General features: G+C 36.4%; 4 protein-coding genes and 1 non-coding gene across 5 annotated transcripts; 2 read left to right on the top strand and 3 right to left on the bottom strand.

Moving 5' to 3' along the window:
- Positions 1-9,025: 9,025 nt before the first annotated feature.
- On the top strand, positions 9,026-9,822 carry LOC113352598. Its single transcript, XM_026596405.1, has 2 exons — positions 9,026-9,635; positions 9,761-9,822. Exons 1-2 carry the CDS (start codon positions 9,026-9,028, stop codon positions 9,820-9,822), a joined length of 672 nt encoding a protein of 223 aa, XP_026452190.1.
- A 216-nt stretch (positions 9,823-10,038) lies between these two features.
- On the top strand, positions 10,039-13,165 carry LOC113354396 (putative ubiquitin-like-specific protease 1B). Its single transcript, XM_026597738.1, has 9 exons — positions 10,039-10,852; positions 10,948-11,027; positions 11,328-11,421; positions 11,613-11,711; positions 11,803-11,895; positions 11,998-12,117; positions 12,218-12,321; positions 12,433-12,505; positions 12,688-13,165. The coding sequence occupies exons 1-9, from the start codon at positions 10,256-10,258 to the stop codon at positions 12,748-12,750; spliced, it is 1,323 nt and encodes a 440-aa protein (XP_026453523.1). The 5' UTR covers positions 10,039-10,255; the 3' UTR covers positions 12,751-13,165.
- A 706-nt stretch (positions 13,166-13,871) lies between these two features.
- On the bottom strand, positions 13,872-13,951 carry TRNAL-CAG. Its single transcript has one exon. It is a non-coding gene; the product is annotated as a tRNA-Leu (tRNA).
- Positions 13,952-15,006: 1,055 nt separating this feature from the next.
- Positions 15,007-18,167, bottom strand: LOC113352596 (uncharacterized mitochondrial protein AtMg00810-like). Its single transcript, XM_026596404.1, has 2 exons — positions 17,391-18,167; positions 15,007-15,504 (listed from the first exon to the last, which is right to left on the bottom strand). Exons 1-2 carry the CDS (start codon positions 18,165-18,167, stop codon positions 15,007-15,009), a joined length of 1,275 nt encoding a protein of 424 aa, XP_026452189.1.
- Positions 18,168-21,963: 3,796 nt separating this feature from the next.
- On the bottom strand, positions 21,964-24,243 carry LOC113354394. Its single transcript, XM_026597737.1, has 5 exons — positions 23,925-24,243; positions 23,711-23,828; positions 23,386-23,620; positions 22,659-22,790; positions 21,964-22,333 (listed from the first exon to the last, which is right to left on the bottom strand). Exons 1-5 carry the CDS (start codon positions 24,008-24,010, stop codon positions 22,212-22,214), a joined length of 693 nt encoding a protein of 230 aa, XP_026453522.1. The 5' UTR covers positions 24,011-24,243; the 3' UTR covers positions 21,964-22,211.
- Between the last annotated feature and the right edge of the window lie 310 nt (positions 24,244-24,553).

Raw genomic sequence — 24,553 nt, 5'->3', positions numbered from 1 at the left:
AACCCTAAAGGTTTTTTTTTCCGTATTTTGATAATAATCAAGGTGAACAGGAACCAATTGATAATCCGGTCTTATATTCCCGAAGAACAACTTAGAGTTATCAATCACCTCACAACAATCTTAATCGTATGGTAGCGAAACAAGATGTTGCGGAATCACAAACAATGAGACGAAGATGTTTGTGATTACTTTTTATATCTTGCCTATCGGAGATATCAATCTCAAGCCAATCAATATGATTTTACTCGTACGATAGAAGATGCAAGATCAGATCACACAACTATGATAAAAGTAGTATCGGTCTGGCTTCACAATCCCAATGAAGTCTTTAAGTCGTTAACCTGGTTTTAGAAGAAGAAAACCAAAGGTTAAAGTGGAACCAACTCTAGTATGAAAACTAGTATCACACGTGAGGTGTGGGGATTAGTTTTGCACAGATACTAGAGTTCCCCTTATATAGTCTTTCAAATCAGGGTTTGCAATTAATGTTAGCTTAGTAACAAAGCATTCAATATTCACCGTTAGATGAAAACCTAATTAGATTCAAGCTAATATTTCTTAACCGTTAGATCGAAAACTTATCTTGTTACACACACTTGACAATGCACGCTTCTAGGTTTGTTAACCGTACCCAAACGTATGCACTTGTTGGTTCAACAATAGTTAACCAAAAGGTTAGCCATATGAGTATTCCATATCAACCACGTTCTTCTTCACCATAACTAGTTCAAATGATTTCAAATGAACTAGTTAGAGAGTTGTTCAATTGCAAGGAAATCTCATGTACTACACAAGACACAGTTGAAGCAAAGATGATTTGATTAACTTGAATCGGTTCATGAACTTTTATAGCCACGGTTTGCAAACTGCATTCCTTAGTATTTTTAAGTTTAAGTTCAGAAATCATCTTCAGATATATAACCTTCTCAAGTTCGCAGACTAGGTTCGCGGACTTAAGTTACGGGGCAGAGTTTACAAACTCCAGCAAAAATTCTCGGGTATGAGAACTTCGCCGGTTTGCGGACTTAGTTTCACGCAAATAGTTAGTCAACTCCAACAGAAATTATTGGGTTTGAGAAATTCCGCAGTTCGCGGACTTGGCTCATGCCATTCTTTCGGTTCTCTTGATCAACAAAGTTCGTAAACTTTGGTTCAAGGAATAAGACTTATACATAAATGTGTTTCCACAACAATGCTTATGTCTACCATTGGTTATGTAATCTAAACTATCATTTTAATCATTGAAACATTCTTAGAGGACGTTATATAGTTGTTACACCATTTATCGTCAAAGCAATTTTCAAGATGATTGAAACATATCATGACTTTCGTCACATGGTAAAGATAAACTTGGTTAAAGCGAAAAGCTTACCAACCCATATTTCGAGATATAGATAGGCGAGGTATACTCGGCTCGAAATACCAAATGTGTATAATCAAAGTGTATATATATATAACAGACGACTTCTTTTCTCAAAGAGTAGGAGATAGAGTAGATAGACTTTTGAGTGATAGATAAGTTCAAGTCTTCACATACCTTTTTGTCGAGAACCACCGGTTCCTTGAGCAGTTCTTCTACTTGTATGATGAATCACCATGAAGTCTTTAAGGTTAACTACACTTTCTATCCTAGTCCGATACTTAGCTATAATAGATTAGAAATCAAGACTTATAGTTTTGATCACTAACATCGACAAAAATGCTTGAGATAGCAACGCATGCGAGTTCGACCGAGCAATGCTCTAACATAGACTTTCCCAAAGGTCCCTCCTTTTATGACATCACGACACATGTCTTAAAACTCCTTAATTACTTATAATGCCATTCCTTAATATAACCTCCTCCTTATTTGTTAATCCCTTCCTTGTCCTTTATACCTCATGGGTATTTTCTCATTGAGCTTGGGCTTTGTGCCCAAGTCTCCACATCTCATGCTAGGCTTTACCTCCCCTCTTGAGGGTATCATGGTCTCATTAAGGGGTATCATTTTTCATGTATCAACAGTTGGAAAGAAGTGTGACGACTTAAATCAGTTTGTGTTCAATCTGGACTAAGTTCTAGAGTTTTTCTATCAAATTGTAGTTTCCTGGTTAACAAAATCTATGGTGTCATGTGTTATCTATTTTCCGCATTATATTTTTTATCTTTATAATAGTAATATTACAAGAAGTACGTAATCAATCTAGATAGTCTTCGAGCACTAATTGATTGAGATCCTTCAAGACTTGTTCTTGTTGAATTCGGATTTTGTACAATTCAACTACATACTAGATTGATCTTGGGCATTGATTTTTGAGATCTTCCAAGAACTCTTCTACACAATCAAGTATGAGGACCTTTGGTCTTTACATATTGATTGTGGAAGAGAAAGAGAGAAACCGTATTTATAATCAAGTACATGGATCTTTTTTGTAGATCTACTTGTCGATCGTATTAGGTTTTGTCGTATAGATTTCCGAACGAAAAAGTTGATGGTGTACTTAATACCCTCTCTTTTTCATTATTGATCTTTATAATGTGGGAGATTCAATGCCTGATGCGTTTACTGATATCGCTAAAGTGACAAGATCACACATACCAGGTGCAAACATGCCTCAAAGGTTGTAAATCCTTGATCATGGACAAAACACCTTAAACAGAGGTTTCAAGGATGCACTTGGTTGAAGTGTAGCTGAGGTTGTGACCGTGAAAAGGAAGAGGGGAAAACCACTTAGTTAGATTGATACTTATCCAAGGATGAAAAGCGCGAGTAAGGAAGAAACCGATCCATATATCGTCGATGCAGATAATCCATCTCATAAGATTGCATATGATTATAATTCTATTCATGAATCATTAATGGGCAATTATCTGAAGTTTGAATTAATTCCAGAGAAAAAAGAAATCTTTATGGACTGTGAAAGTGTATATGTGTTGATGGAAAAATCCGCCACGCATATTGATGATTTATTTGCATACACTGTTCCTAGAGAGATTATAAAGCACCATGATATCGAACCATGCTCTATTGCAGAATACCAAAAGAGAGCAGACTGGCCTCAATGGAGAGATGCAATCCGAGTTGAACTAGATTCATTGTCAAAAAGACAGGTATTTGGTGTGATAGTGCTAACCCCACCAAGTGTAAAACCTGTAGGACATACATGGGTATTTGTTAGAAAACATAATAATAAAAATGAAGTATTAAAGTATAGGGATCGCCTTGTGCCACAAGGTTTCTCACAACACCCTAAGATTGATGATGAAGAAACATGCTCTCCTGTAATTTATGTCATAACGTTCCGCTACTTAGTTAGCTTGGTAGTTTCATAAGGACTTAATATGTAGCTTATGGATATGGTTGCGGCATATCTCTATGGGACCTTGATTCATGAAAGTGTATGATGGCCTTCCATTGCCCAAATCAAGTAACTCTAAACCGCAAAGTGTGTTAAAAATTCAGTTTAAACGCTCACTTTACGGATTAAAGCAATCCGGACGAATGTGGTATAACCTCCTCAATCATTATTTGATTGGAAAGGAATATATAAATAATAAATATTTCCCCTGCATGTTTATAAAAATACAAGCTCCATATTTCCAACTATAAGCGTCTATATGGATGATATGAACATAGTAGATACTCTTGATGAAATAAGAGAAATCACAAACTATTTGAAATCCGAATTCGAGATGAAAGATCTTGGGAAAACTCGAATGTGTTTAAGTCTTGAACTATAACATCGAGCTTGTGGAATATTAAACCACCAGTCTACATATGCCCAATAAATACTCTAGAAATTTAATATGGAGAAAGTGCACCATGCTAGCACTCCCATGACTAGTCAAACTTTAGATGTACATAAATATCCATTTCGTACAAAGGAAGATGACGAAGATGTATTGGAAGCTGAATATCCATATATAAGTACAATATACAACCCCTTACACTAAAGCCTCAAATAAAATATTTTGGTTGGTTTTCCCGATGCTTGGTACCTCTCAGACCCACATAAAGATCGATCCTATACCGGTTATGTATTCACTATTGGGAATACAATGATATCTTGGAAGTCGATCAAGCAAACCCTTGTGGTTACTTCCACTGACCACTCTTAGATCATTGCCTTATATAAGGCGGTTCGTGAGTTTGTATGGTTAAGATCTATCATTACACACATTAGAGACATATGGCTTGATTTCTACCATTGAAGATCAAACCTTCATTTATGAAGACAATGCATCTTGTATCGAACAGATGAGGCAAAAGTATATCAAAGGTGATAATACGAAACATATATCATCGATGTTCTTTTACAATCTACAACAACAATGTCTTTTAAATTTTCAAGTCAGTAAAGTAAAGTCTGATGAAAATGTGGCAAATTTATTTATTAAGTCATCACGTAAGTCCACATTTGAAAAAAACGTGGGATGTATTTGACTAAAGAGATTTTCCAAACTTCTATGTGAAAATGTATATGACTAAATGAATTGTCTGAAGCTTGTGATTGCATGTGTATGACTGAAGGGATTTCCTAAACTCCCAATGAATGCTTTGGACTAAAGAAATTTCCATACATTAGAGGAGCATCTAATGGTATGTTTAACTCCTTTCCCTTCATCGAGGTTACATTTTTCCACGGGGTTTTGTTACTCAGCAAGGATTTTTATGAGACAACAGTAATATCATAAATGCAAATCATGGGGATATTTCGACATCAGGGGAGCATCTAATGATGAGAAGATTGATATCGAGGTTTGTTGAACTCTTTTCCTTCACTGAGGTTACTTTCCTACAAGGATTTTGTACTTGGTAAGGTTTTTAATGAGACAACGGTAACACCAGAAATATAACTTCTCGGTTAAGGTCATTCCTCTTCTTTTATGCATTCAGGTTTTTCTTCCTAATGTTTTTCCTGTCTCAGTTCTACCAAGGAGAAAAGTATTGGCAATCGACACCATTCCAGAAGATCAAATATTGTCTTTCTCATTCGACCATTTTTTGCCTCGATAAAATTTTCAGGCAAGGTTTTGACAAAGCAATAAGTTTCTAATGGTGGTCATCCAAGGTGGAGTGTGGTAGTGATACAACTGTCTAACCATTTGAGGTGGCGTTGTGCATGTACTTGTATCTTCCTTCTTGACACATGGTGTAGTTTTTCTATTACATGTAAAAATTACTTAACTAAGGTTTATCGTTGAGCTTTAGTAGTATACTGGTCTTGCTGAACTTATTTTCTATTAAAGGTTTATCAATGATCTTTTCATTAGTACATAGAATATATTAATATGGTTGTTGTACTGGTCTCATCTCTATGGACATAACACACCAAATGCTCCACAATTCAAGAATACTGCACTAAAGCACGCAAAGGAATTATTTCACTTGTTCGAAGGAGTGTTGGCCTCTGGAGAGAGTCATATGTTCACGTGGACACTGTAAATCTACATCCACATTTAGAAACATAGAAAGATAATGCCGATGTAGGAGGAGAAAGTGAGACATATGATGGTTATGGTGGGGGAATCTATAGTAATCAACAGAGCTCTAGAGCTGTAAATCAGAATGAAGACTCAAGTAATGCCAATTCTGGTACACAAAGCACCGCTGACACGTCAAACAACTCAGGAAAGAGGAAAAAAGCTGAACCAACCAAAGGTGGTGATGCGAAACTTGATGATGTTGTGGAGCTAGTTAAGGAAAAAATCTTAACCAAAAAACAGAAAGAAGAAAAGAAAGCTGAGCGAGAGGAAGGAAAACAATTAGAAATAGCTGAACATGATGCTTATTCTCTATGAGCGTGCCTGGTATACATCAATAACATGAGAAGATCAGGAGCAAGTCAGTTGAAAATGGAAGATTATAGTGTAGCAATGGTCAAACTTGCTCAAAGTCTTGAAATGACAAAGACCTTTATGATGTTGGAATTACTCGATGAGAAAGCACAATTCATTTTTGGGTTGGCGCCCTTAGGATGATATTGTTTCACATTTTGTTCCTTTCTTTTCTTTTAGAAAAATATTAGATACTCCGTCACTTGAATTTAATGTCACTTTTTGAATGTCTGGATAGGTGCTTACACCTTAATGTGTGAGGTCTTACTTTAACACAGTGCCTTGAATTGAAAACTCATCTACTTAATGAATTGCATTTACTCATCTAATTAATGAATTGATTTCGGCTAAATGTTCTTTCAGTTGTTATGTGGTTGGTATGCTTATTGGAAATTTTTGTTATGTTTGTGTATTTCTATATGCACTCTCTTTTCATTTATGAGAGGTTATTTCATTTATGAAATGTTATGTGATTGTGCGGCAAATTTTGCTGGTGTCTTTGGTCAGACAGATAGAGAGATTAGTAAAGTACAATAACAAGATCGTCGTCAAAGGTACGTACATCTCTAACTTGACTTTCACATTATTTTAGTGACTCCAATAATTTTGTTATCTGAATATTTTAGTGACTCCAATAATTCTCTTCCCTTGTCATGTTACAGGGGAAAATGAAAGCATTCTAGCTGATGTTATTGAACATGTTGTTGCTAGTGATACTCTTAAAGCGCAGGCAACAAAGACTACAGAGAAGAGTTCGGAAAAAGTTATATACCTCATCTATTACAGGATATTATACATGCGAGAACTATTAGAGGGATCCCTAGAAGTAGTCTACACTCTTATAAGGATGTATACTGATTAATGCCTTTGTGCACTTGTGTGACCATTTTCGAGAGATGGGGTATCTTTACTACAGCAAGCATCTCGATGTTGAAGAAAAAATGATGATTTTCTTACAGATCATAAGTCATCCGATGGGAAACAGACTTGTCCGTCATCGATCCCAGCACTCAGCATAAACAATTAGTAAGTACTTCCATGAAGTATTGTTAGGGGTTCTTGAATTTTCCAAGGAAATTGTGGCGGCGCCATCATGGGAAGCACCTGTACCTGTAGAACAGATTCGAAACTACAGTAAACTTAGGAAAGGTTCGTTTAAAGGTGTTGTTGGCGCATTAGATGGTACTTTAATTCATGCAGTTGTTCCACTAGAAAGGAAAACTCCTTTCCGAGGAAGAGGCGGGGGTGAGTATTATCAAAATGTGTTGGCAATATGTGATTTCGACATGAAATTTATTTATGTAGTTAGCGGATGGGAAGGTGTTGCACATGAAATGAAACACTATGGCAATTGTTCTTGACAGATCCTATGATTTTTTTTTGTTGACCAATTGTTGACCACATGCGAAAGCAGTAGCTAAACTAGTTCCCTTTTGTGTGAAGTTACAACCAGAGTTAGAAGACTTTGAAAGTTGGAGTGTAACCCTAAAAACCCAAACCCTCGTCTAGGCAGTAGCTAAACTAGCTAAATTATCATTGTCGTATATCTTTCTATCTCTGTATTTTTTGTTGTTGTTTTTACCCAAACCCGTGATGTTGTATATCTTGTTATATGTTGTTATTTTGCAGATACGTATTACTTGTGCGATGCATCATATACGCATACAAAGGGTTTTATGACTCCTTACAGGAACACAAGATACTGGTTAAGATATTTTTGACGTGGTGGTCGCCCTCGAACGAAGAAGGAAAAATTCAATCAGGCACACTCTCAATTTAGGAATGTGATTGAAAGAGCTTTCGGTGTTTTGAAGGCAAGATTTCCCATTTTGGGAAAAATGCGCAGGTTTAGTTTTACCTCCTAAAAGTATTAGTTGTTGCAACCATGGGTATACATAATTTCCTTAGACGCATTAGGTTGAATGATGAATTATTTCGGCGGTTTGAAGATGTTGGGGTGGAAGTGAACAACAATATTGAAATGAATAGAGAAAGTGCAGCATCAGCTACACAACATGTATTTGAACCACAAGATCGTACTTTTATGCATGAATTACGTGATCAGGTTACGACTGCATTGGATCTACTTGTTAGGGTATACAATGCTACTGTGGTTGTTGAGGAAGTGCAGGTCACGATGAAGGGGGGTTTGGTTTGGTCTTTTATTAGTTTGTATTTCACTTTATCCGTGTAACTGTTTGTTTGTTGAAAAAAAAATTGAATTTTTGAAAATGTTAATTTAGAATGATTCTTGGAATTTTTGAATTGTATAAGGGCAAAGAGTGAAACATATAAATTTAAATCTAAATAAAGAGTTATTAGATAATGGTTAAACAAACATAAATTTTGAAGGCTCTAGATAGTGGTATTCATATATAAATATAGAGGTAAACCTCTATGTAGAGCCCTCTATCTATATAGAGGAGAAAACAAACATGTTGTTAGTGTACTTAAAGAGAAGAAAAAAATGAAAAGGAGTATCTAATTCCCTCCCTCTCCTTTAAATTTTGTTTCTACATACTCTGTCTTCTCTTTGCAGTACACTTCATCAAAAATAAAATATTGGTTTGACAAGGAAAGAAATAGCAAAAAGCTTTTATCTGCAAGATTGCTGGTAGGGGTCGGTTTATTTGGAGATGTACCAAATTACTCTCTCCGTTTCTAAATAATAGGCTTGTTTGTGTGTAAATTTGCACACAAACCAGCCTATTTTTTAAAAATAGAGGGAATATGTATAAGATAAAATATCTTGTACCTTTGGAAAGCTACACCCCCAAGCACACTTATACTCCTATTAGCAGCTATGTTCATCGGGAGGAAAATGTTTGTATATTCCAAGGAAATAACTACAAAAAGACGATTTTTTTTGTTTCAAAGAAATTATTTGCATTCAGAGAAAAGGAAAATATTCATTTTCAAAGAAGTGGAATTTAACTTTAATTTTTGAAATCTTCCCTGCACACATAGCTCAGAAAATCATTAATATCAGAATAGCTAGTAACAAACCAGATACTCTGAGATGGCTTCTCACTACCTCTGGTGTTTATACAGTAAAATCCATGTACAATAAACTCACTGAAAGAACAACAAACCTCTATAACTTAGGACAACCTGCTACTTTTTGGAATAATTTGTGGAAACTCAATGTGTCACAAAAAATCAAAAATTTTGCTTGGAAATGTTTACAAGGCGCTAACTTTCTAAATTTATGGAGGATGTACATCCTAACTGCTCCTTTGGCTGTAATACATCTGAAACAATAGAACATCTTCTGATTACTTGTCCTTATGCCAAATCTGTTTGGGCTATAGAGCCAAATCTTATTTATGTTAATCCAGACAACACATCCTCTTTCTTAGAAATTTGCAAAACATGGATAAGGAGACTAGATTCTGGGATACCTATTGAAATAATCTTGACAAAAGCTTGGTTCATTTGGAAAGAGAGATGCAACAGAGTCTTTGAACAAAAACAACAAACTAAAACTCCATTAGGCTTAGAAATACAAAGATTTTTAGACTTCTGGTACAAGAGTAACATGCCACCAACACAGTTCATTAAGGGTAAATTGAAGATACAAAACTGGTCTCTGCCTAACACTTCACAGTTCAAGCTTAATATTGATGCTGCTTGGATTTCCTTAGATTTTCCTGCAGGTTTTTCTTTAATTCTTAGGAATGATGTAGGAGACTTCGAGCTTGGCAGGGCAGGACCGTTCACAGCATCTTCCCCTGAAAAAGCGGAAGCCATAGGACTACTACAAAGTGTTAACTGGGCAGTTGAAAAAGGCTTGTCAAATTTCACAGTGGAAGGCGATTGTATGAATATGTTCGGTTACTTAAATGGGAAAGCTTCTCAGATAAGTTGGCGGAATAGAGCCATTATGGATGAAGTTAAGGAAAAAAAAATTTCAAGTGTCAAATTTTTTTGGGTTTTTATTTAGTACCTAGAACTGCAAACAATGTAGCAGACGTATTAGCAAAAGAAGCTAAATCCTGTTCTTAAATTGGAGAACTAATCCTCCGTCTTGTATTAACTATGCTATGGAAGTAGATAAATCAAATGTTAGGAAAGCTTCCAATAACCTAACATCCGATGGCTCTACTCTTCGTGCTGCAAGGATACTAACTCCTAAGTTAGTCTTTTGGAATGCATTAACTTACAAAAAAAAATAAAAAAATAATCAAGATATTTCTAAATTTCCCAGTTCTTTTCATTTTCTCATAGGCGGGAAAAATTAGAGATTTTTGAGAAATTAGGGTAAAGATCTAATCGCTCAAACACCAAAAAGAAATTCTAGAAATCTTTGGTGGTTTTGTGACAATCAGATTAGAAACGTCTCAAATTTAGGGATTTCGGTATCATTACACAGACTTCTAAGAGTGTAACTGGATGCCCTAGATAGAGATTGGTAGCGTGGTGACTATCATCACTCATAATGTACATCAATCAGGAACAATATATGACTCCTGATTCTTTAAGGAGTACTACTACTAGTAGTAGTAGAAGTAGGAACAGCATTTCAAGAATCGATCAGTACCCAAAACCTACTCAAAGTATTAAGAGAGAAATTCATGGCCCTTGTCGGAACCACAAATTTCGCCGATCACCGGATGTCGTTACAAACACTTTCTCACAGGAAAATCAGTATAAGATGATGCTGATTCATCGGTATGAGCAGGCTAAGAGTTCAGCTCTTGATACTTTTCGGTATTTGAGAAAGAGTGATTTTGAAACTCGGAGTTCTTCTAAGAAGGATGTAATTTCTGAAGCTTCAAGTTTAGACGAAGATTCACTGCAGAGAACACCAGTGTCTGCTGGAAGTACTGATTCTTCGTTGCATAGAAAATATGCAAATTGTACTGATAATCGAAGCCGGGGTTTACTCTTTACTGGTCTGAGTGTGGAGTGGAGTCTGCGTTCATGCAGAAAGGGGCACGAGTCTGCAGAGAAGCAAAAGCTGGATGTGAATAACTTAACCTCCGAAGTTCGGGAAAGGTTAATAATTGCAAAGGAACCTCTAAATAAACAAGAGGTAAACTATTGCTCACTTGCATTGTGACTGAGATTTTTGTGAGAAGTTGGCTTGAAATAGTGCTTTTGCTAACTCGTTTTGTGTTCTCATTTCAGGAGGGATTCAGTGAGCTTTTTGCTCCACTCACGGAGGCTGAACAGAATCAAGTGTCTATTGCCTTTGCTAGAGTCAATAGGTAAGATTTTTTTTTGGCTGAATCACAAATTTTATTAATAAGAAAAGCTCAAACAAATACAAAATTGTGTTTACAAAAGACTTAAACAAAAATGACTAAGATGAAATGCTGGATGTTAAATTTGTTTTAAGTGGAATTGGATGTTAAATTTGTTTTAAGTGGAATTCTTGCTGATTGGTATGTTAGGTTGCGAGAATTTAAAATCTTAGCTTGGGTTTCTATTCTCATCTAAAATCTTAGCAAGTTGGGGGCTGATATTCTCATCTAATGATTTAGTTGTGTTTGACTTTCCTTTTGTAGGCAGAAGATCTTGGTTGCGCATCAGCATTCTAATATTGAAATTACAGGCCAAATTTTGCAGTGCTTGAAACCACGTGGTTGGTTGAATGATGAGGTGACTTTTGTTCCTTTTGGTTTTGGTTATACCTTATTTGCAACGAAATACCCGAGTGTCTGAGTTCCTTATACTTATGATTCTCTCCTGGAATATGCTTTTAATGGAAACATAAGTGGAAGAACTCTCAAGTGTCCAGATTCATGAATTTAACATACTTCCTTAATATGCGTTTATTTCCTTGAATGTAGGTCATTAATGTCTACTTCGGATTGTTGAAGGAGAGGGAACAAAGAGAACCAAAAAAGTTTTTGAAGTGTCATTTCTTCAACACGTTTTTCTATAAGAAGGTCGGCTTCCTGTTATTCTCTCCTGCATTTTTGGTTGGCTATCTATTGTTCTTATTCATCAATGGTGTTGGTAAATTCGTGTTCTCTTCAGCTAATTAGTGCGAGGGATGGTTATGACTTCAAAGCTGTCAGAAGATGGACTACTCTAAAGAAGATAGGATACCACCTTCTTGAATGCGACAAGGTAAAACTGCTACGCACCGTATTGCTTCATTCTTTTCATTTTGAACTTTTCTAATTGCTTATTGGTTAGTCTTCCAACCAAGGATCAGTTTTACTGTTGCAGATATTTGTACCTATCATCAAAAACCTACATTGGTGCTTGGCTGTTATCAATAAGAAGGATCAGAAGTTTCAGTATTTTGATTCACTCAAAGGCATTGATTACCAAGTTCTTGAAGCCCTGGTGCGTGTTCAGGATATATAAATGTGGATTTGATGCAAAAAACTTTTAGCGAACTTAACTGGTAAAATACCGATTCTGTTTTTGTTGTTTGTGGTTTTAGGCTAGATATTACATGGATGAAGTAAAAGATAAAAGTGGCGAAGACATAAACACAGCTTCTTGGACTTTTGAGTGTCCCCATGACATACCTACTCAGGAGAATGGGTATGTTCCCTATCTTTAGATTCATAAAATGAAAACTTGAGCTTGTCCAGTTGTTTGCAATTTTATATTGCACAACAGAGTCTTAGACTGAGTGCATGTTTCCATTAATAGGTCGGACTGTGGCATGTTCATGATCAAGTATGCTGATTTCTTTAGCAGGGGTCTGAGTCTGTGTTTTAGTCAGGTAAATTCAAGTTTCATCTCCAGCTCGTTTTGTTATTAGTTGTTCTTGGTAACAGACAGCATAACTTCACAAGTACAAAAATTACTATGTCGCGATCCATAATTTATGAAATAGGTTGCCAGTATAAGTTCGTTATCCTATGTGGAGATGAGAATAACTGCTTGGATATATTCTCATTGTAGAAAGATATGCCCTATTTCCGAGAAAGAACTGCAGTGGAGATACTGAGCTTAACAGTCGAGTGAATACGAGCCATCAAATTGGCATCCTACCACGTGGCCAAGTGTGGTAGTGAAGACTAAATGACTGATCTACATCAGAATCAAGATATGCAGAAGTTATTTCCAAAAAAGAAAAGAAAAAAAGATATGCAGAAGTTAACATTGCACATGTTGATAAGAAGTTCTGAAGTATACATCCACGTGATGATATTGGTTGAAGAATCTGGCTTTTGGCTGATTCCAAGAATTGGGGTTGGGGCTGGACAGCAATTTTATTTTTGTGTTGGCAATTTTCCTTTTCTCTTGCCAATTACCATAGACACACTAGTTGTACATGATTATTCAGTCAGCCACCATGTTTAGATCCTAGACATCATTGTACTAGTGTAGTATTGATATGTGAAGGGTCTAAAGGTGAAATTGAAATCCCTGTTGTGTATCCTAAAACGTTTTGGTCGGTTATTTCACTTGCACAAGTTGTTACTGCAGTACTTTGGATTCTTAACTCAGACACTTGGGGACTTCATTATCTCATTTTTTGAGATTCAATATTCACTGATATGATACTGCGATATAGATACACTTGTGGACGAATAACATCATGATTCACAAATTCAACACAAGGAAAAAATGGTGTTAGCTGGTAAACTTATCAAAATAAACGCATCAAGTGGTGAGGAAAAGGTGCAATGTGACACAATTCAACAACAACAAAAAAAGATACTTGGGGACTTCATTATCTCATTTTTTGAGATTCAATATTCACTGATATGATACTGCGATATAGATACACTTGTGGACGAATAACATCATGATTCACAAATTCAACACAAGGAAAAAATGGTGTTAGCTGGTAAACTTATCAAAATAAACGCATCAAGTGGTGAGGAAAAGGTGCAATGTGACACAATTCAACAACAACAAAAAAAGATACTTGGGGACTTCATTATCTCATTTTTTGAGATTCAATATTCACTGATATGATACTGCGATATAGATACACTTGTGGACGAATAACATCATGATTCACAAATTCAACACAAGGAAAAAATGGTGTTAGCTGGTAAACTTATCAAAATAAACGCATCAAGTGGTGAGGAAAAGGTGCAATGTGACACAATTCAACAACAACAAAAAAAGATTTTTGACAGCTGTGGGATTTGAACCCACGCCCTTGCGGACCAGAGCCTGATTCTGGCGCCTTAGACCACTCGGCCAAACTGTCTTTGTTGGACTCAGCGAGAATCGTTTTTATAGGTAATCATCCACTCGCCTTGAACCACAGTTTGGCATCTTAACCACTCGGCCAAACTCTCTTTGTTAGCTGTTGATCTCGCGGCGAGATTCTCGCCATCCGCATCTGTTTACACTAGTGACAAACGGTCCACGTGCAGAAGTTTTATCATAGTGGGGAAACTAGTTTGCCATGCCGCACCTCCAATACGAACCGGCCTTAGAACAACAAATATATTCTTATACCAAATTCTGGGTTCTAACGACGACAGAGGGGAACTACACAAACCTACTCTTATTACCGTGGAAAATTAAATGAATCTTGTTAATAGGTGGGAAAGATTACGAGGAGGGAACTAAAATTCTAAGGGAGGGATTTACTTCTTCAAATAGGGATAAAATGTCTAACATGTCCTTCCACTTTTTATCGTTAACTCTCTCTAAGAGACTGTGAAGAGGGGTAGTGGTCTTTAATGGAGATTGGTATTATCCTCACTGTGAAACCTAGAATCTGATAAACATGAGCATAGAGAACGACAACAACTCTGAATGAGATAAACTCTCTCTATATATTGCAATGGGCAAAAGCTGCCAACTTATAAAGGATTACAACAAATAAAAAGAAGAAGAAAATATACAAAGATATATGACCATAACTAATCGTACAACACCTAGATAACAAGAATATATACTCTATAACTGCATATATACATACAAGGCTGTCAAGATATTATGATATCTTAACACCCCCCTTCAGACTCAAGGTGGTACACAACTCATCTTGAGCCTGGAAACCAAGAATTGTAGACGAGGTGCAGGATGAGACTTGGTGAAAAGGTCAGCAATTTGAAACTCAGACCTCACACGAGGAAGAGTAATTGTGCCATGCTTGAAGTGATGCCTTGTGAAGTGACAGTCAATCTCTATATGCTTAGTTCTTTCATGAAAAACATCATTGTGAGTAATCTGTATAGCAGCCTTGTTATCACAAAACAGAGGTGTAGGTTTATGAAGATAAATTCCCATGTCAGTAAGAATCCACCGTAACTATATAATTTCAAATTTGGTATGAGCAAGAGCTCGATATTCTGCTTCAGCACTAGAACGAGAAACTATAGTTTGTTTCTTACTTCTCCAAGATATAAGAGAATCTCCCAAAAACACACAATATCCTGTAATTGAGCGTCGATCAGTGACATCTCCTTCCCAGTCAGAATCTGAATAAGCTCTTAGGGTGAGATCAGACTTAGATGAAAACTGAAGACCTTGATATAAAGTTCCTTTTAAGTAGCGTAGAATTCGTAAAACAACAGCATAATATGTAGAGCGAGGAGCAGACATGAATTGACTTACTATATGTACATCATGACTAATATCAGGCCTAGTAATAGTCAAGTAGTTGAGACTTCCTACTAGTTGCCGATACAATATTGGATTGGATAATAGAGTTCCATCTGTTGGACTATGTCTCACATTGACTTCAAGAGGAGTATCCACAACCTTAGTGTCAGTGATGCCTGTACGTTGAATGATTTCAGATGCATACTGATAAGCACGTAAGTGCAACGCTTTTTCACCCGTAATTACATTAGCTAGGACTCATTTTATTGATAATAAATTTGTTTAAGTCTTTTCCAGGAAATAAGTTTTTATGGAGAAATCAGCTCGAAAAGTGATTTTTGGACCTCACAAAAGTACTAAAGGCACCTCCAGAAATGCCTCCGAAATGCTTTCAAGGCACCCGGAGAAGTCGCTAAAGGCACCCAAGAGTTTTTCACTGTTCACAACCCAAAATTTGTCTTTGTACCCCACAAATTGTTATTCGCGCCCCAAAGAATTGCTATATATAACCCAAATTGCTAAAGGGACACCGAAACTGGATAAGAGATAGTCATCTTCAACCTTTTGAATTTCAAATTTTGGCGGGAAAATTGGACCAGAAGTAGGGTTGGTGATTTGGAGGAGTTCAATCGAGACTAAAGCGCTGAAAATAAATGGGTTTGTTCCTAAGGGATAAACATGGATGCTAATGCTCTTCGTTTTGATCAGAATTGGCTAGATATCGAGATTTCAAGAAAACAGAGTTCTTGGTTTTGGCGGGAAAAATGTTCTTCAAACATGCAGAATTAAGGTTTGCAAATTGAAGGTGTTCTGAAGGGACTAAAGAGCTGAGATCAATTGGGGTCGTTAAGCATAACCTAACAGGGCTAGTAATGGGTTTCGTTTGGGCTGAAATTGGATGGAATCATGTGTTTGAAGAAAACAGAGTTCACGGGTTATTGAAACTGTGTATTTTCTGTGGAAGATTCTGGAATGATTTGGTGGGATTTTTTCGTGGTGCTGAGTTGGAATAAGTCTGTTTGGATGCAACATGGATAGGGAAATCGACGTGGATTGAAGGAAACAGGGAAAGAAGATATTCCCTGTGATATTTTGGCGTGTGATTACAGCAAGTTAGGTTCAATCTGTGACGTATATTCAACGTATTGGAGTGTAATGAGACAAGAAAGGGAACATTGGAAGTTGCAAAGACGTGTAAGAAGAGAAGAAAGGAAATAAAATCTCGTAAATATGAAGGCAATTAAATGGAGAAGATATGGAGTTATTACGAAAATTTCCTTGGCCTGTTGAATATAAATAGGGTGCTTGGGATGAAGAGAGGGGATACGGAGAGACTGGGAAGAAAGTAGTGCTTAAAATCGAGAGAAATTGAGAGTTCCAGAAAGTTACCTGCTGCTGCAAACTCAAGATCACGAAGAACATACACATGTTACAGACAACGCAGAAGCTTATCGTTTTATAACCACACAAGTGTTGTATCGTTTACATTTTAGTTACATTAAGTCTTGTGTTGCTGAACAATTGCAACTGTGTAGTGGCTGAACATCTTTAGCGACTGGAAATCATTGTAAGCTATTTTAATTACTTTTTGAATACAATGAAAAATCAATATTTCTCCATTTTTCGATTCATGAGTAGCTAAGTTTCTTTTCTAGGGTTGGGATGAAGCTATTTTCTGATGTGTTTATTCAAATAATTATTTTCTTTATCAAATTTACTTCTCTTTTGTGCTAATAATTCCTTAAAAATTCTCTCTTCTTGCATGCCTCATTTAAATTGTTTTGAATAGTTTTAGACTATTGATTTTTTATAGGCGAAGGAGAATTAGGCCTAAGATTAATGACATAGTCATAAAAATAGAGCTTGTAACATTTTATTCTCCAAGGCATGAGATTGAGTTCAAAACTGCCTTGAGTAATTTGGAGTATTGTGTAGAAGCTATAATTAGTGAATTTGCAACATCAAAATAGTGGAATCCCAACCCTAGTTCTCTATCTCTTTGGTAACAAAAATCACATTAAATTAATATTATCTTTTATTTGTCTTAAACCAACCTTTTCAAAAGTTCGAGAATCGAACCATCTTCTTACCACTAGTAAAAACTGCATCACATATTTAACCTGAGATACAAGGTATCCATTGTTGGATTTGCCCACTTCAATCCCCAGAAAGTAACTTAAGAAACCAAGATCTTTCAAATGAAAACAAGAACTGAGATATGTTTTGAGATTATTAATTCCTTCAAGATCACTGCCAGTGATAACCATGTCATCCACATACAAAAGAAGAATTACTATCCCTTTGGAAGACAATCGAGTAAACATTGCAGAGTCATAAAAGCTTTGTATAAAACCATATTCAAGAATTGCACTGCTAAACTTCTTAAACCATGCACGATGTGCTTGTTCAAGTCCATAAATAGCTTTACGAAGTTTACATACCTGATTTGGAGCATGAGGTAAACCAGGAGGAGGTTGCATATACACCTCTTCTTGTAATTCTCCATGAAGAAAAGCATTTTTCACGTCCATCTGATGAAGGTTCCACTGTTGAACCGCAACAACAACAATGAGTGTACGAAAAGTGACCATGCGAGCAACAGGAGCAGATGTCTCCTCATAGTCAATCCCATATTCCTGAGTATATCCTTGAGCAACCACACGGTATTTTTGCCTTTCTATACTGCCATCTGACTTGGTTTTAACTTTGAAAACCCATCTATTGCCTACAACTGACTTTCCAGGTGGGAGATCTACCATGTCCCATGTACCAGCTTCTCTGTGTGATGTCAATTCTTCTTTCATCGAATCTTTCCAATCAGGTATAGCTGCTGCTTCTCTATAAGTTCTTGGTTCATAAAATAACATAATAGATGACAAGGAACAATGATAATCTGAGTACTTAGCTGGTGGTCTTCAATTTCTAGGTGGAAAAACATCATCTTTAGGATCTCTTGCCAGGTCTGCACTGTTGAGCCGAGTCATAGAGTGGTCTTGATCTTCAGTATTTGGTGGATCAGCAACTAGAGGAGATGGGATCTCATGAGTAGATATAGAGGGAGTGCTAGGATTGGATTCACTAGGAAATGGATCAGAGTAAGTGAAGGACTCAAAAGATGATGATTTGCTGCTTGGAAGTGACCATAATGGGACTTTCTCCCAGAATGTAACATGACGATAAACACGAAGCTTTTTATTAACTGGATCATAACAACGATACCCTTTTTTTGCAATACCATAGCCAAGAAAAACACACAAAACATTCTTTTGACCAAGTTTATGACGTTCACGTTCTGGAAGTAGCACAGAACAAGTTGAACCAAGACTCGAAGCTCAGAGTAGTTTGGTTTTTCACCATAGAGACGCTCATAAGGAGATATAACTACAATAACGGCTATTGGGACTCTATTGATAGTGTAAACTGCAGTAAGAACTGATTCTCCCCAAAAATTGGAAGGGAAAGAACCAGAGATTAACTGAGTTCTAGCTGTCTCTATAATATGACGGTGTTTCCGTTCTGCAACTCCATTTTGTTCTGGAGTTTCAGTACAAGACAATTGAAGAAAGGTACCTTGAGTTTTAAGAAATTCTTTGAATGGGTTAGAAATGTATTGCCCACCCTGATCAACACGAAAGACTTTGATCATTTTACCAAACTGAGTTTTTTTTATCATAGTTGAGAAATCAACATATAACTTAAGAAAATCAGCTCTAGAGCTGAATAAATATACCCATGTATAACGCGAATAATCATCAATAAAACTGACATAGTGTAAAGCACCTCCCTTTGACATAATTGGAGATTTACCCCAGACATCAGAGTGTATAAGAGCAAATGGTTCATTTGAGGTAAAAGTGTTAAGATTAAAGGAAAGAGATGGTTGTTTTGCCAGTTTACAAGAGATGCAATTTGGTTCTTTATCTAACTGAGTATCTCCTAGTAAACCCTTATTGATCATATATGAAAGACGAGAAAAGGAAACATAACCTAACCTAGAATGCCAAGACATGAACTGAGATGTGGTAGTGTGAGATGAAGTAGTATTTGTAGCAATGACATGATTCTGCACTTTTGAGGGAATGATTAGAGACTGGAGTAGATATAATCGACCAACTCTATGACCTATCCCAACTAGCTTCCCTGTTTTGAGATCCTGGATAGCACAACCAATAGGAGAAAAAAATGATGTTAAAACCTTAATCACACAATTGTCCAATGGAAATAAGATTTATTGTGATCATAGGAACAAGCAAAACATCTGGTACACATATGTTATTCGACACTTTTATCACACCAATATGACTTGCTGTAACAACAGACGCATCAACAGTATGTATCTTAGGATCTATAATGAGATGAAAATTATCAAAGACTTTTGAGTCATAAGTCATGTGATTTGATGCTCCAGAGTCTAGATACCAACCAGTTGAGAAAATACCTGATGGAGCTGAGAAAACAGATGCAACAGTAGAGTTGTTACCAATTGAGAGTGCCTGCTTGATCATTTCTTGTATCTCACTAAGATTTGGTACTGAAGTTGATAAGTCACAGTTTGTAGATGTTGGTTGTGCAGTTTGAGTTGATACAGACGAGGCTGGTGTAACATATGAGGATGGTGCAACAATGTATCTGGTTTGCCCACCAAATATTGTTTGTCCACCATATGAATTCTGCCTTCTCATGTTCTTGCATGATGGAGATGTACAATTCCTTGTGGAGTGTCCCAGTTCATTGCAGTAGTTGCATTGAATTGTAGGTGTATCATGTGGCACTGCTACTGGTGGAAGAGTGCAATTTCTTGCCATGTGACCAAACTTCTTACAGTTATTACATTGAACCTGAATCAAGTCACGCTGTGTTGAATTATTTGTTGGATTACTTCTATGGAAGTTGAAAGTTGGTCGGGAAGAAGGCATGGCAAACACTCCTGAAGGTTCTGGCTTGATACGTTTCCGTGTTTCCTCAGTAATAAGCTCTGACAAAGAAGACTCAACAGATGGAAGAGGTGAGCGATGAAGAATAACACCTCTAACAGACTCATACTCATCTGGTATTGCCATCAAAAGTTGCACCACTCTTGTTTCTTCTCTATATTTTTCCCACAACTCAAGATTAGTTGTCCATTTTGGCTCCATAAGAGCCAATTGATTCCAGATTACAGACATTTCAGAATAAAAATCAGAGATGGACTGATCATTTGATTGTTTCATGGAAAGTATATCTTGTTCAAGTTTATATCTTTGATTAAAGTTTATTTGTGTGTACCTTTTTGAAAGAAAATCCCATGCATCTTTTGCAATGTCAAAACTGGTAAGATGCATACTGATTGAGGTGATAACAGTGTTGCCGAACCAAGTTAAAATCTTGTGATTGTTGATGTCCCATGTTTAATTGAGATCAGTTGTTGAGTCCTTGTCTTTGCTGGTGAAGCTGCTTGTTTTAGGACATTTCTCTGTACCATCAATGTATTTCCACATACCTTTTCCTTTGAGAAAACTCCTCATAAGAAAAGACCAATGATTATAGTTTGTTCCATCGAATTTCTTAGTGATAGGTTGAGAATCTTCTCGAGACATGTTAACAGATTTGAAGAAGTAACTTGATTTTTTGATTTTAGGGTTTTAAGTAAAGATCGAGAACCACAGGAATTGAAAGGTATATCTTTCTTTGAATAACTAAGACAAAAGTTGTTTCAAAAGGTTATGCAGCGGAGGAATGGATCTCAGATCGTTGCTGGCTCTGATGCCATGATAAACATGAGCATAGAGAACGACAACAACTCTGAATGAGATAAACTCTCTCTATATATTGTAATGGGCAAAAACTGCCAACTTATAAAGGATTACAACAGATAAAAAAAAGAAAAAAATATACAAAAATATATGACCATAACTAATTGTACAACACCTAGATGACAAGAATATATAACTGCATATATACATATAAGGATGTCAAGATATTATGATATCTTAACAGAATCAACCCCTTTTACCCCTTTTTCATGAAGATGAACCATCTTCAGTTGATAGTTAAAAAGAGTGTTAATATCATCACTCAAATATTCTTCGAAAATCGAAATGATTTTTTGGCATTGTTATGAGATCGATGGAGTAGTGGTTTGATTAATGATTCTGGGATTTTCAATATGCATTTAAAAGTTAAGCTTTCACTGGTTACTGTCAAGTGTCGATGTTCATTTAACTATTATATTATGAAACTGCTCTATGCAAATGATTGCGGTAGTAACAATTCAATCCTTCTGAGTACAGTAGTATCGATTCTTACTATGGAACTTTAGTATTTTGGGAACAGGAAGTTCAACATCTTATCATTCTAAGATTAGATACAGGTAACGTAAAGGATAATTCTAACATATGGTTAGGGTTGAACTAGGGTATTAGTGGTATTTCTAATATAAGTCACTCTTATCATTTTATTTGATTTTGACTTGCCGTTGACTAGAGTTTAACCAATTTCTTTCCCTCCTCAAATCCATTTTATCCCTCCTAATAACAAGACTCGAAATTCCCTGTACCAATGAGGCCAGAGGGGAACTTTCCCAATCTAATTAAAGCCTGTCTGCTTATAGTCGGGATAACTTAATCTGTTAATCTTCCTTGACTCTAGGGAAAAGGATGATTAATCAGGAATTTTTACCGCCAATTTCATGTGTGAAGGATGAAGCTTGAATATTCAGGTTGCTATAAAACCCAGTTGCCAACAAAGTCAGATTAAAAAATCCAAATGCCCGACAAATTTACAGTGTAGGATTCATTCTATCCAGTATGACCCTAGATCTGCAACATACTGAAACGAAGAAGAGAAAAGGCACGCGTAAACGGAAGAGAACAAGTTCACAGTTGAAGTGAACATCAATGATGCTTTCTTTATGGAACGCTTGGATTAGATCATCAGTGCCAGTCAAGTCCTCCCAAAGTAGTTGAACCCATGCCTTCCCATGTTTCATTGCAGCCTACTTCTTCGTTGTCAACACCCTCCATATCACAGTCCCACCATCCACTGCCATTTGCATCTGGAGAAAACGGGAGAAGAGAAGGCATCTGTTTTAGTCCAGATTATTTTTCACCTTTCACTGGTTTAAATACAAGAATCTGTCATAGTTTTTCACTTATTTCACCAAACAATTTATGAATAATCGGTGCTATCAAGAACTTGATGACAGGTATGAGTAAAATCAAACATCATTGACAGAAAGATTGGCACACAAAAGCGAGCTTGCATGAACAACATACTACTACCTCATCATACGCAGAGACCAAATTTAAACTAAAGAATAAAATGTATTGAGAAATCATGGTACACTGACTGATGTAGGAAAAGGGGTACTGTTTGCTTACAGTGATTATAGAGAGGCCTTTGCTTCTTGTTTCTAGTAAATATCTCCTCTCTCTGCTTTTGCTTAGGTTTTGGATCATCTCCAAGAACTACCAAGTGCTTTGGAGTTGGAGCGGTAGTCCTTTCATCTCCACCTTATAAGAGAAAAAACAAAAACATCAAAACTTAAGAGATTATATGTCCCCAACAAGATAGACAAAGCAGTGTCCCAAATGTCGTAGTTATGAATCATATAACCGAATCATTCACTGCTTCATGTAAAACCAATGATTCTGAGAAAGAACATTGTTTCATGGTTTATCTCCCCCCACATTTGCAAGAGATTTTGGAGCCAAAAGAACCACATAATTCCCACCTAAATAGGACTTGAGACTAAGACTTGATCATCCAACTCAATACTACATAAGACAAAGCAGTGTCCTAAAGGTCATGGTGCATATTGTAAAGCCGGAACAAGAGTTCCTGTAAAATTCTCAGTATAGCTAGTGCTTCACAGTATCCTTTGATACAATCTCCTCTTCACACATTCAAGTATTCACCATCACCCAACTCAATACTCATTCATAGTGATTAGTGCATAATATTCTCACCGATACTCAAATGTGAACGGTAGTATGAACAAAATCATTGACGAAACTAACTGATGTTATTAAGCAACCTAAAATAACAACATAACTAAATAAAATTCTGAAATTCCAACAATAAAATGTTTAAGATAGACGAAAAAACCTTTGGAGGAAACGCGAAAAGGGTTGCATGGTGTCGTCAAATCTGGTTCAGTAGAGCCTTCGGGTTCACTTCCACCATCTATGTCTCTACATTCCTCCACTTCTCTCTCAGTTTGCTTTCTAGAATGATTAAACTGTTTGAAAACAGATTCATCAAGAACAACAGTATCAACCTCAGATATCCCTCTTTTCTTTCCAACTTTACCCTCAATCCCTAGAAAAGGTTTCTGCTTATTCTGTAAACAAAATTGGATACTTCACTAATCACTAAATTGTAACCAAATTAAAAAAACACATTAATTCTTCAGAAGAGATGAGAGAGATACCTGAATTGTTTTAGATGGATTGGAATTTGTGGTGACTTTTCGGTTTAGAAATTCAGAGAGGGAAATTGATGGATTCTTCTTTAATAGTTTAATTTTTCCTCCTTCATTATTGGAATCGCTGCAAACAACAACAGATACACAACAAGATTCGAAGATTTAATATCCAAACAGGAGATTATCTCAAAATGAAGGAATTTGAAGAAGTGTGCTTTACCCAGATAAGGGTTTGATCGGAAAAGACTTAGAAAGTGAAAGTTGCCCAAATCCTCCGTCTGATGAAAACAACGGTTTCGACTTCATACTTACTTTATTCGATTAACTTTTCGTCTCTTGCGCTCAAATAAGTACTGGCAATTGGGTTTTGGCGCCAAAATCAAAAGACTGAGACCTGTGTTTATGACTCTTGATATGTTAACCCATAAGAGTTCTTTTCTTTTTCTTTTTTCATGATAGGAAAGGAAATATGTACTAGCTATTAAGGGGGAGAGTAAAAATCTTTAGAAGGCAAATAACAAGACTCAAATTGAAGTGATGGATCAATCTGAAAATCGAAGGAGTAGAAAGATATCACCTGGGCAGTTCACCGCAGCAACAAGATACAAAGGCATGATTAGCAATTTCATTCAATTGCATCGAACTGTTCTAACGCCATCTAAGTTCCTGTGGACACTGTTGTGTCCACCAAAAGTACAACTTTTCTTGTGGAAAGCATTGACTGAAGGCCTTCCGACCTTCGACTCCAACATCTCTCACCAGTGCAACTCCAATCCGAAGACTGTTTTTCTGCTCCAAGATCATGTTGATGTGGATTCTTGGCTTATCAATCTTGTAACCGATGAATCT

The sequence above is a fragment of the Papaver somniferum genome, chromosome 2 (assembly GCF_003573695.1).
Source record: "Papaver somniferum cultivar HN1 chromosome 2, ASM357369v1, whole genome shotgun sequence".
Taxonomy (NCBI): Eukaryota; Viridiplantae; Streptophyta; class Magnoliopsida; order Ranunculales; family Papaveraceae; genus Papaver; species Papaver somniferum.
Note: the sequence above shows the minus strand (reverse complement) of the source record. Positions and strands in the feature narration are given on the sequence as shown.

What these genes read in the sequence shown, in the direction of transcription:
- LOC113352598 (XM_026596405.1), top strand. Translation starts at nt 9,026, where the DNA reads ATGGAGGATGTACATCCTAACTGCTCCTTTGGCTGTAATACATCTGAA. An exon ending in TTTCACAGTGGAAGGCGATT is followed by an intron (nt 9,636 to 9,760) that starts GTATGAATATGT and finishes GTTTTTATTTAG; the next exon opens with TACCTAGAACTGCAAACAAT.
- LOC113354396 (XM_026597738.1), top strand. Translation starts at nt 10,256, where the DNA reads ATGTACATCAATCAGGAACAATATATGACTCCTGATTCTTTAAGGAGT. An exon ending in ACCAAGTTCTTGAAGCCCTG is followed by an intron (nt 12,118 to 12,217) that starts GTGCGTGTTCAG and finishes TTGTGGTTTTAG; the next exon opens with GCTAGATATTACATGGATGA. An exon ending in ATACCTACTCAGGAGAATGG is followed by an intron (nt 12,322 to 12,432) that starts GTATGTTCCCTA and finishes TTCCATTAATAG; the next exon opens with GTCGGACTGTGGCATGTTCA.
- LOC113354394 (XM_026597737.1), bottom strand. Translation starts at nt 24,010, where the DNA reads ATGAAGTCGAAACCGTTGTTTTCATCAGACGGAGGATTTGGGCAACTT. An exon ending in CCGATCAAACCCTTATCTGG is followed by an intron (nt 23,829 to 23,924) that starts GTAAAGCACACT and finishes TGTTGTTTGCAG; the next exon opens with CGATTCCAATAATGAAGGAG. An exon ending in TTTTCGCGTTTCCTCCAAAG is followed by an intron (nt 22,791 to 23,385) that starts GTTTTTTCGTCT and finishes TTCTCTTATAAG; the next exon opens with GTGGAGATGAAAGGACTACC.
- LOC113352596 (XM_026596404.1), bottom strand. Translation starts at nt 18,167, where the DNA reads ATGTTATTTTATGAACCAAGAACTTATAGAGAAGCAGCAGCTATACCT. An exon ending in TGATGCAGTTTTTACTAGTG is followed by an intron (nt 15,505 to 17,390) that starts GTAAGAAGATGG and finishes CGTGCTTATCAG; the next exon opens with TATGCATCTGAAATCATTCA.